This window comes from Erythrolamprus reginae, chromosome 3 (assembly GCF_031021105.1).
Source record: "Erythrolamprus reginae isolate rEryReg1 chromosome 3, rEryReg1.hap1, whole genome shotgun sequence".
Lineage (NCBI taxonomy): Eukaryota > Metazoa > Chordata > Lepidosauria > Squamata > Dipsadidae > Erythrolamprus > Erythrolamprus reginae.
The window spans coordinates 241,540,637-241,552,891 of NC_091952.1; the positions used below are offsets into that span (position 1 = coordinate 241,540,637).

Consider the following 12,255-nt stretch of genomic DNA (forward strand, 5'->3'; position numbering starts at 1 on the left):
TAGGGAACGTCATCAGTGCACACTGGTGGAAATATGCCTACATGCAAATGTCTCCTGTTTGTGTGATTGCTGAAGGCTTTCACGCCAATATGTAGTGCTGAAAGAAGAGAATGTTTATAGCTCAGGATTGGGATCCTTGGTGCTCTCTGAGCTCGGTGATTTTCTTGCGGACCTTTTATTACCAAACCAGGTAACGTCATCAGTATTAGCCATAGAAAATGCCAATTTGACATAAAGGAAAAGCTGAGAGATAATTTTCCTTGAATTGCCCCATTCAAAGTGGAGGGAAGATTCTCAGGGAGAACTGCAGTCCACATCAGGAAGAAATAACCCTCTCACTTCTGTTGCAGAATGAGTTGCCAGAGGGGCTGAATAAGAAGCGTCTCCAAGCTTTGCTGAAAGGGTTTGGAGAGTATCCCACAAAATACAGGTCTGTGGAATCCTGCACGCAGAGCCCATTTTGAGGGGTTTGTTTACATTTTAAACATTATTACAGTGTTCCCTCGATTTTCGCGGGGGATGCGTTCCGAGACCGCCCGTAAAAGTCCAATTTCCGCGAAGTAGAGATGCAGAAGTAAATACACTATTTTTGGCTATGAACAGTATCCCAAGCCTTCCCTTAACACTTTAAACCCCTAAATTACAATTTCCCATTCCCTTAGCAACCATTTAGATTATTACTCACCATGTTTATTTATTAAAGTTTATTTTAAAAAATGTTTTTTAAAGGCAGACGAAAGTTTGGCAATGACATATGATGTCATCGGGCGGGAAAAACCGTGGTATAGGGGGAAATATCGCGAAGTATTTTTTAATTAATATTTTTGAAAAACCGTGGTATAGACATTTCGCGAACTTTGAACCCGTGGAAATCGAGGGAACACTTTATTATTATTATTATTTATTAGATTTGTATGCCGCCCCTCTCCGGAGACTCAGGGCGGCTCACAACAACAATAAAACAATGTCCAACAAATTTAATAATTTAAAAACACTAAAAACCCCTTATTAAAAACAAACATACACACAAACATACCATGCATGAACTGTATAGGCCTGGGGGAGATGTCTCAATTCCCCCATGCCTGACGGCAGAGGTGGGTTTTAAGGAGTTTATGAAAGGCAAGGAGGGTGGGGACAGTTCTAATCTCCAGAGGGAGCTGGTTCCAGAGGATCGGGGCCACCACAGAGAAGGCTCTTTCCCTCGGTCCTGCCAAACAACTCTGTGGGACCTAACCGGTCACTGGGATTCGTGTGGCAGAAGGTGGTCCTGGAGATATTCTGGTCTGATGCCATGAAGGGCTTTATAGGTCACATGTAGCCAAAGTTGACCTGCCTGCTGTGAATATTCCCTATCAGCCTCAGGAAGTGTCAGATTCGGAGGAGGACAAAGAGACAGAAGCTTTAATATACCCTGATTTAAAAGAGTTGTCAGAGAGCAGTGGAGATGAGGGCGTAAGTGAAAATGAATTATCAGTAGACGTTCGCATGGAAGCAGTGCTTCTTCAGAGAATGGGGTTGGTGGGGTGTAGCTGACAGTCCCTGCGTGGATCTAAGATTTAGGAGATTCGCCAAAAGAAAGGAGATGTTTGGGGAAAAGTTTTGAATCTGCAGTTTAGAACGGTGTAAATAAATCATTTGTCACTTCCTGAAATGTATTGGAAGAGACTCTGCTTTCGTTCAAACTGCATGTTGGAAAATGGGCGGCTTTCCTCGCTTCCGAGAAGTAAGCTTTCGATACCTTGAGATAAACTTTTGCAAATTTAGATTTATTTATTTTATTTTATTTATTCATTCATTCATTCATTCATTCATTTATTTATTAGATTTGTATGCCGCCCCTCTCCGTAGACTCGGGGTGGCTCACAACAGCAATAGAACAATTCATAACAAATCTAATAATTTAAAAAACATTTTAAAAAACCCATTATTAATGAAACATACATACAAACAAACATACCATACATAAATTGTATAGGCCCGGGGGAGATATCTCAATTCCCCTATGCCTGGCGGCAAAGGTGGGTTTTAAGCAGTTTACAGAAGGCAAGGAGTTTGGGGGCAGTTCTAATCTCCAGGGGGAGCTGGTTCCAGAGAGTCGGGGCCGCCACAGAGAAGGTTCTTTCCCTGGGACCCACCAAATGACATTGTTTAGTAGAGGGGACTAAGGGATAAGCTGATGGCAAGGAGCTACTCCTCTGCTAATTAGAGAGAATTTATAGCTTGCAAACTCAGCCTGTGAGATTGGAACCCGTCTTAGCATAACAGCATTGCAACTCTGACAATCTTCCCAGTAAAGAAGAAAAATTTACGAGTTTGAAATCAAAACCTTGAAAAGAGAGGTTTTTGGAGTCGCTTCAGCTTGACCAAAACACTGCCCTGCCCATTTTGCTTTACGATTGCAGGATGTTTATTTGGCGTTCCTTGCTTCGCCTCCCAGAAAATCACTTGGCCTTTAACAGCCTGTTGGATAAAGGGACCCATTCAGCCTTCGCACACCTTCAGAAAGAATACCCCATTAAAAGCAGGAAGCTCCTGAGAGTCTTACAAAGGTAAGAGTCACATTATGCGAGAGATGTGGGGTGGATTTGCTACAGATTTTATTTATTTATTTATTAGATTTGTATGCCGCCCCTCTCCGCAGGGCGGCTCACAGCATACAATGAAACAATTAATGACAAATCTAATAAATTATTTAAAAACTTTTAAAAACCCCATTATTAAAACAGACATACACACAAACATACCATACATAAATTGTATAGGCCCGGGGTGTGTGTGTGCCTCAATTCCCCCATGCCTGACGGCAGAGGTGGATTTTAAGGAGTTTACAAAAGGCAAGGACGGTTGGGGGTGGGGGCAGTTCTAATCTCCGGAGGGAGCTGGTTCCAGAGTGTCGGGGCCGCCACAGAGAAGGCTCTTCCCCTGGGACCCGCCAGACAACATTGTTTAGTCGACGGGACCCGGAGAAGGCCAACTCTGTGGGACCTAACCGGTCGCTGGGATTCATGCGGCAGAAGGCGGTCCCGGAGATATTCTGGTCCGATGCCATGAAGGGCTTTATAGGTCATAACCAATACTTTGAATTGTGACCGGAAATTATTCAGCAACCATTGCAGACTGCGGAGTGTTGGTGTGACATGGACATACCTTGGGAAGCCCATGATTGCTCTCGCAGCTGCATTCTGCACGATCTGAAGTTTCCAAACACTTTTCAAAGGTAGCCCCATGTAGAGAGCGTTACAGTAGTCGAACCTCGAGGTGATGAGGGCATGAGTGACTGTGAGCAGTGAGTCCCGATCCAGATAGGGCCGCAACTGGTGCACCAGACGAACCCGGGCAAACGTCCCCCTCGCCACAGCTGAAAGATGGTTCTCTAATGTGAGCTGTGGATTGAGGAGGACACCCAAGTAACAAAAGTAATAACACTTAGACTTATATACCGCTTCACAGTGCTTTTACAGTCCTCTCTAAGTGGATTGCAGAGTCAGCCTATTGCCCCCAACAAGTCCAAGTTTGAAAAATCCCTTTTTAGAAGGCAGCGGATTCTGACAGGTTCTGGAGAAGTGGTAGCGGAAATTTTGAGTAGTTCAGAGAACCAATACAGTGTTCCCTTGACTTTCGCGGGTCCGACATTCGTGAAATGTCTGTACCACGGTTTTTCAAAAAATATTATTAAAAAAATACTCAGTGGTTTTTTTGCAGACCAAGGGTTTTCCGGGGCCGCCTGATGTACAGTATTGTGCATTTTAACTCTCCTCCTCCTCCCTCCATCCCAGCTGTCCTGCTTCTTTAAATAAAAGCTTCCGTCCCAGCCTCCTGATCCCTCCCCTTTAATTCTCGGAGCGTTGTTACGCTCCACTTGAAGCCGAGCCTTACTGCCGCCCGCCGCAGCGAGCGCAGCAAAGCCCCCAGCTTGCCACCCCATTGCCCCTGCGGGTTGTGGGGGTAAGTAAAACCAGGAATGGAGGAGGGAGGGGGAGGAAGGAAGGGAGCGTCTCTACTTCATGGACATTTGACTTTCGCAGGCGGTCTTGGTACGTATCCCCCGCAAAAGTCAAGGGACCACTGTAGTGGAAATTTTGAGCAGTCTGGAGAACTGGCAAATGCTACCTCTGGCTGGCCCCAGAATGGAGATTTTGCAATGTCCTTCCCCCAGGAGTGGGGAGGGAATGGGGATTTTGCAGTATCCTCTTCTTGCCACGCCCACCAAGCCACACCACGCCCACCAAGCCACGCCCACAGAACCGGTAGTTAAAAAAATTGGATTTCACCACTGTTAGGGGGGGGGGCTATTTTTTGTTATTTATTATTGTGCAAGATTCTTTCCTACTTTTTCTACCCAGCTCCTTCTCTTTATCTCCAGGACTCTCTCTGGCCTGGCTCACTGGTCCACCATCTTCGGCGAGATGCCTTACATTCCTCTGCTGGTTTTCCCCTTCGTCAAACTCTTCCAGAACAATCAGCTCATCTGCTTCGAGGTGGTGGCTACCGTAATAAGTAAGGAAGGGTTTTTATTTATTTATTTATTTTATTTATTTATTTTGTCCAATACATAATACACATTGAAGAGAATAGATATGTTGTAATATAACAAAAGAAAAGAATAGAAGAAAAGATATAAAAGTATAGGTGAACAAATTCGAAAGGAAGAAAAGATAAATGAGATAAGGAGAGACAATTGGACAGGGGACGGAAGGCACACTGGTGCACTTATGCACGCCCCTTACTAACCTCTAAGGAACCTGGAGAGGTCAATCGTGGATAGTCTAAGGGAAAAATGTTGGGGCTTAGGGGTTGACACTACTGAGTCAGGTAATGAGTTCCATGCTTCAACAACTCGATTGCTGAAGTCATATTTTTTACAGTCAAGTTTGGAGCGGTTAATATTACGTTTGAATCTGTTGTGTGCTCTTGTGATGTTGCGATTGAAACTGAAGTAGTCATTGACAGGTAGAACGTTGCAGCATATGATCTTGTGGGCGATACTTAGATCGTGTTTTAGGCGTCGTAGTTCTAAGATTTCAAGACCAAGGATTGATAGTCTGCTTTCGTAAGGTATTCTGTTTCAAGTGGAAGAGTGAAGGGCTCTTCTGGTGAAGTTTTTGGTAGGAAAGGCCATCAAACGGGCCTAGTGGCCTGTTTTGATATCTGGCAGAGTTTAAAAATACTGGTGTTCAATTCTGAGTGGAGAGCTGCGAGTGTTCACCACGGGTTAAGTGAAAGATGGACATTGAATACATGATAACATTATAAACATATATCCATCCTAAGATAAAATACAATAAATAGTATAAGGGCAGACTAGATGGACCATTAAGTCTTTTTCTGCCGTCAGTCTTCTATGTTTCTACAGGCTACAAGAATGGTGGAAGGTCTTAAGCATAAAACGTATCAGGAAAGACTTCATGAACTCAATCTGTATAGTCTGGAGGATAGAAGGAAAAGGGGGGACATGATCGAAACATTTAAATATGTTAAAGGGTTAAATAAGGTCCAGGAGGGAAGTGTTTTTAATAGGAAAGTGAACACAAGAACAAGGGGACACAATCTGAAGTTAGTTGGGGGAAAGATCAAAAGCAACGTGAGAAAATATTATTTCACTGAAAGAGTAGTAGATCCTTGGAACAAACTTCCAGCAGATGTGCTTGGTAAATCCACAGTAACTGAATTTAAACATGCCTGGGATAAACATATATCCATCCTAAGATAAAATACAGAAAATAGTATAAGGGCAGACTAGATGTGCCATGAGGTCTTTTTCTGCCATCAGACTTCTATGTTTCTATGATTTATCAGCAGTTTCTGCACCGGCTTGACACATAGCCATTAACCATTAACCGCTCTTTATGTTTGTTTTCTTTTTCAGTCAATTGGTGTCAGCACTGGTTTGAATTTTTCCCAAACCCTCCTGTCAACGTCCTCAGTATGGTGGAAAACATCCTGGCACATCATGACAAAGAGCTTCTTCACCATTTGATGAAGTACAATATAACCACCCAGGTAAAAAAAAAAGAAAAACAGAAAGTGCTTCCTACATTGAGACGAGCCATAAACCATGGTTTGCAAGCAACAATGTTGTCTGGCAAAGGGTGTGGAATCAAACCACACCATGGCTTAAGAAAGACATGGGAAGACAGCCTGTTGTTGTATCGAGCACTGTTTCTCAACCTGGGGAACTTTTAAGAGGTCTGAACATCAACTCCCAGAATTCTGGGAGTTGTAGTCCCACACTTCATGAAATTGCCGACATTGGAAAATTGCCACCGTAGGAAAAGCAAGTAGGATGCTTGGCTGCATAGCTAGAGATATAACAAGCAGGAAGAGGGAGATTGTGATCCCGCTGTATAGAGCGCTGGTGAGACCACATTTGGAATACTGTGTTCAGTGCTGGAGACCTCACCTACAAAAAGATATTGATCAAATTGAACGGGTCCAAAGACGGGCTACAAAAAGGGTGGAAGGTCTTAAGCATAAAACATATCAGGAAAGACTTAATGAACTCAATCTGTATAGTCTGGAGCAGTGATTTTCAACCTTTTTTGAGCCGTGGCACATTTTTTACCTTTACAAAATCCTGGGGCACACCACCAACCAAAATGACACAAATCTAATAAATAAATAAATAAATACATACATACATACATACATACATACATACATACATACATACATACATACATACATAACCCCCTCATATATACAATCCCATGTAACATCCTCTTATAAATACAGTCAATCATCAATCATCCCTCCTCAAATTTATACCACTGCCTCGTTTCTGGGTACTTCTCCTGTCTTTCCCCCTTTTCTCTCTCATGTTTCTCATTTCTCTCTCTTCCTCCCTTTTTCCCTCATTCCTTCTCCCTCTCACTTCTCCTCTTTTTCCATCCCTGTCTCTCTCCCCCCTTTATGCGTGTGTGTGTATACACACTCGAACCATTTCCAAAACCAGTTGAGGGCTGGGTTTTTTTCCTCTTTTATTCTTTTCAAAAACAGGTGTGGGCTGGGGGGGGTTTCTTATTATTTGGGTGCTTTTTACCATATGCTTCAAGAAGCACCTCTCTCTCTCTCTTTTGCTCTCTCTCGTTCTCTCTCTTATTTTCTTTCTCTCTCATGCTTTCTCTCTCTTGTTCTCTGGCGGGATTAGTCATCTGTTGTCCTCCTGATGCTGCTGACGTGGTGCCAGGGACAAAACGCCCACCCACTCCTGAGGGAAAAGACGGACTGTTTGGGATGGGAATTAGCATCTCTCCCGCCGCATTAAGTAGGCAAGGCAAGGCAGAAACTCGCCGGACGCGGAGCCCCCAAAAAAAGCCTCAGGAAGGCAGAAGCGAAGCGCCCCCACCGCCCGCTTGCTTTCCAACGCTGCGCCCGTTGCGCCAGGCTCTTTGCCTGAATCCGCCTCCTTTCTGAGGCTCGAGCGAACCTCCTTCGCCGGCAGCCGGGGGGTCGGCTTCGCCCCCTGCCCAGCCGAAAGTGTGCGTGTGAGGGGGGAGAGCTTGCTTCTGCAACCGCATGGCCAGAGAGAAGCGGGATAGCAAGGCGGTGGCATTCTTCTGCCTGGCCTGGGCGCTCTGCTTGGTTTTCCCGGGCTTCCCGCAGCATGTAGGTGGCCGAGAAGACCGAGCGGGACTGTGAGAGGGGTGGATGTTCCCACAGCGCTCGGAGCGGCTAGCGGACGGATCGCCAGCGCCGCTGCAGCCACAGCTGTGGGAGGAGCCGCGCCCCAAGAAAGCCGGAGAGAAGGACGGATCGGGCGGGGACAGCCACAAGTGGAAGCCTCAGCCCTGGAGCTCCCACTTGCAGAAGCCGCCCCTCCCCCGGCTATTGCCCGCCGCTATTAGCGAGGAGAAGCCATGCGCACGAGGGGGCCAACTTTCAAAACAACCTTTGCTGGCCTCCGCCTCGCGGCACACCTGACCATGTCTCGCGGCACACCGTGTGCCGCGGCACACGGGTTGGGAAACACTGGTCTGGAGGACGGAAGGGAAAGGGGGGACATGATCAAAACATGTACTTATGTTAAAGGGTTAAATAAGGTTCAGGAGGGAAGTGTTTTTAATAGGAAAGTGAACACAAGAACAAGGGGGCACAATCTAAAGTTAGTTGGGGGAAAGATCAAAAGCAACAGGAGAAAATATTATTTTACTGAAAGAGTAGTAGATCCTTGGAACAAACTTCCAGCAGACGTGGTTGGTAAATCCACAGTAACTGAATTTAAACATGCCTGGGATAAACATATATCCATCCTAAGATAAAATACAGAAAATAGTATAAGGGCAGACTAGATGGACCAAGAGGTCTTTTTCTGCCGTCAGTCTTCTATGTTTTTATGTTTCTAAAAACTCAACAATTTAACACCATTCTCTTTAATGTGAGAACGTAAATTCAAGGTGGGCCTCCCACACATTCAATTAAGCATTGATCTTGCATTCACCACTCCACCCCAAGAGATTTTGACCCCCACATTTTCAGCTTGTACTTCGTGAACTTGGGATACGAGCATTCAAAGTGGTACCTTATATTTTTTGTATAATTTAGATGATGTATATTTGAGGTTTATGGTATAGAAACATAGAAACATAGAAGACTGACGGCAGAAAAAGACTTCATGGTCCATCTAGTCTAACCACTATACCAGCAGTGCTTCAACTAATCTGCTAGGTTGTAATTCTGTACATAACAAAACTGCCTTTTTTAAAAGAATAGAATATAATTCTTTATTGGCCAGGTGTGATTGGACACACAAGGAATTTGTCTTGGTGCATATGCTCTCAGTGTACATAAAAGAAAAGATACAATTGTCAAAAATCATGAGATACAACACAATGATTGCCAGAGAGGTCAAATAATCAGGAAACAGTCAATAGTAATAAAAATCTTAAGGATACAAGCAACAAGTTACAGTCCTACAGTCATAAGTGGAAGGAGATGTGTGATAGGAATGATGAGGAAAAACTAGTAGTAATAGTAGTGCAGACTTAGTAAATAGTTTGACGGTGTTGAGGGAATTATTTGTTTAACAGAGTGATGGCATCTGGGGGAAAATATTCTTGTCTTGTCTTGGTGTGCAGTGCCCTGTAGTGACGTTTTGGGGGTAGGAGTTGAAACAGTTTGTGTCCAGGATGTGATGGTTAGTAAATATTTTCCCCGCCCTCTTTTTGACTTGTGCAGTATACAGGTCCTCAATGGAAGGCAAGTTGGCAGCAATTGTTTTTTCTCCAGTTCTGATTCCCCTCTGAAGTCTGTTTCGGTCTTGTTGGGTTGCAGAACCAAACCAGACAGTTATAGAGGTGCAGATGACAGACTCAATGAATCCTCTGTAGAGAAATCTGGTAGAGGAATCCTTAAAACTGGTGTCTCTCTAAATCACCCAGATTACAATTCCTGTCATGCCAAACCAAGTTGTTCCTAGATAAAGTATATGGTTCTGGGACCAATGGGACCTGAATTTTCCAAAATGTCATAAACCTTTTTTCCCCCCTGGACATTTTGCGCTTGAGGTGATCTCCTGTTTTGGTGTGCAAGTGAACCAGCAACTGTAACTGATCTCCCTAATTGTAACCGCAGAGCTATGCCTGGCCCCTTCTGGAAACCATGTTCTCCGAAGTCCTGACAAGGGAAGAATGGCTGAAAATGTTTGATAATATCTTCTCCAACCACCCCTCCTACTTGCTGATGGTGGTGGCTGCCTACCTGATCTGCTCCAGGGCTCCATTGCTTCATTGCAGTCGGAAGGAGGACTTTGAGGTAAGCCCCTCGCTCTGTGTATGCATTTACTTGCTTATTTGTATCCCACCTTTATTATTTTTACAAATAACTCAAGGTGGCAAATATACTGCTCAAAAAAATAAAGGGAACACTCAAAGAACACATCCTATTTCTGAATGAATGAAATATTCTCATTGAATATTGTGATCTGTACAAAGTTGAATGTGCACAACAGCCTGTGAATTGAGTGACTTTAGGCTGCTTCTGTTTTTTCTGTTTTTCTTTTCTTTCTTTCTTTCTTTCTTTCTTTCTTTCTTTCTTTCTTTCTTCCTTTCTTCCTTTCTTTCTTCCTTCCTTCCTTTCTTTCTTCCTTTTTTCTTTCCCTTTCTTTCTTCCTTCCTTTCTTTCTTTCTTCCTTTCTTTCTTTCCCTTTCTTTCATTTTTTCTTTTTTCTTTTAAAATTAGTTTATTAATTTATTAAAAAGAAGGAGAGAAGAAAGGAAAAAGATACAAAGGGGGAAAGGGGCATAGTACACATATCCAAATAGCATGAATAAAATGAATAACTTATTACATATTAGTATAAAATATGAAACTGTACATAATAAGGTAATGTTTCTAATCAAAGTTTAGATTATACAAATTCATATCCATTACCTATATGAGTTCAGAAGTAGGTTAGATAATTTTATTGTATTATAGAGTAAGGTAGGTGTTAGAAGATATGTGAAAAAATAAAGTGGGATTTGTTTGGGGGGGGGAGTAAGAGAGGGGAGAGACCTGCAAGATAGCAGGCGTTGTTGGCTTGACAACTTATTGGTTTATGATGTATGGTGGGTATATATGGTAAAAAGGAAAAGGTTCGTGATTATGGGTCAATATCAAAATAATTGAATTCAGACAGTCTATGAAAATAATGTCCATTTAGTATATTAAATTGTATGTGAACGGTATTAAATTTTGTTGTTATTGTTGTTTGTTTTGTTTTGTTTTTTTAATTGCCACATGGCCTGATGTGAGATGGAAATGTGTGTTTTTTCTTTTATGCTCTCTATCTTTCTCTGTCTCTACCTCCCCCCTCCCTCCACCCCCCTCTCCCCAACTCAATTAACATTTTTGTTGTGGGGAAAATAGGTGGAGGAAGGCGTATTGGATAATATTATTGGACACAAAATAATAAAGGTGGGAAATAGATGAATACATACCCGTAAAAACATACCAGTAGCAGCTTGAGTGTGATTTTCTTTGTGCCTCGGTTGGTCTGCAGTATTTCTTCCATCATCGGAACCACCTGGACGTCAGCGTGGTCATCCGAGAGGCCTACCATCTCATGGAGTGCACGCCGGACAACATCCACCCTATTCGCATGCTGGAGGACTTTGCCCCACTGACCAAAGGGCAGTACCCCATCTTTAATAAATATCCCAAGTTCATTGTGGATTATCAGTCCCAGGAGCGAGAGCGGATCAGGCAGGAGGAAATTGATTACCTAAGGGAGAGGTAGGTATTCTTGGAACCGGTGGAAAGATGAATATGAATATAAGCTTAACGTGGAAGAAGATAATCATAACCTAGTTAAAGGCTCACTCAAACCCATGGGCTCAGGTACTCGATGCCAGTAGGGGATTACACTTCATACCTTTGTCTTTTTCTCCACATTTTGGTCTGATTTACACAGAGTAATTGTCACTCAACCAGACCAGAGGGTGTTGTGTGTGCTCCTCATCCAACTCTGGTAATGATGGATTCTGAGGAGGATGAGCCAGGCCCATCTTGGCGATCTGGGCCAGTGGTGTTGCCAGCTGATGCAGAGAGTGAGAGTGAGGGAGAAATAGACCTGGATGAACCTGAAGGACCACCAGAGGTGGCAGATATGCCAATGACAGTAGAGTGACTTAGAGGAGAAGGAAGATCAGGAGCTTTTGCTAAATGTCTGCTTTAGAAGACTAAGAAAAAGACAAGAATACTTGTATTGGAAAAGGAAGTAGTCTGTAGTTTGTAACTCTAGGGAATTGTTTCACCACTCCCTATAGGTTTTTAAGGGTGGCCAATGGGAAATTCAGGGTGGAGTTTCAACGTTTTGAAATGGAGTCGGATGATGTTTGAGGTTTTAGCCAGGTTATGTTTGCCAACTGTTATTTTCATGCTTCAATCCTTGGAGCAAAAGTGCCCTGACTGCAGAGATGCTGGGAAGCTGTAAAAGTACATCTGTAAAACTGGAGACTTCTTATCTCATAAACATATATCCATCCTAAGATAAAATACAGGAAATAGTATAAGGGCAGACTAGATGGACCATGAGGTCTTTTTCTGCCGTCAATCTTCTGTGTTTCTGTGTCCAACACAAATGAAAGAAGGTGCCTATTTCTTTGAACTGCCAGCTGTTTGTGTTATCTCTGTGCTATGTGCTGGGTCATCACATTATGTATCCCACTGAGCAGATGAAGCATGAGTTAATCAGTAGCTGAAAGCAAGATTAACCTCCTTTTCCTGCCCAGTCGGGAGAGAACCACATGTTTCCTTGAAGAAGCGAGAACATCA

At 43.4% G+C, this 12,255-nt stretch overlaps 1 protein-coding gene across 1 annotated transcript in view; it reads left to right on the plus strand.

Annotated features, from left to right (window-relative positions):
* The window catches only part of TBC1D31 (TBC1 domain family member 31), a 45,153-nt gene that overhangs the window by 15,851 nt on the left and 17,047 nt on the right, over window positions 1–12,255 (plus strand). The window contains exons 9-14 of the mRNA XM_070748252.1: window positions 351–430; window positions 2,406–2,552; window positions 4,367–4,500; window positions 5,870–6,003; window positions 9,574–9,753; window positions 10,982–11,214. Of these exons, the coding sequence (XP_070604353.1) occupies window positions 351–430; window positions 2,406–2,552; window positions 4,367–4,500; window positions 5,870–6,003; window positions 9,574–9,753; window positions 10,982–11,214 (908 nt within the window). The remainder of the gene's footprint in view (window positions 1–350; window positions 431–2,405; window positions 2,553–4,366; window positions 4,501–5,869; window positions 6,004–9,573; window positions 9,754–10,981; window positions 11,215–12,255) is intronic.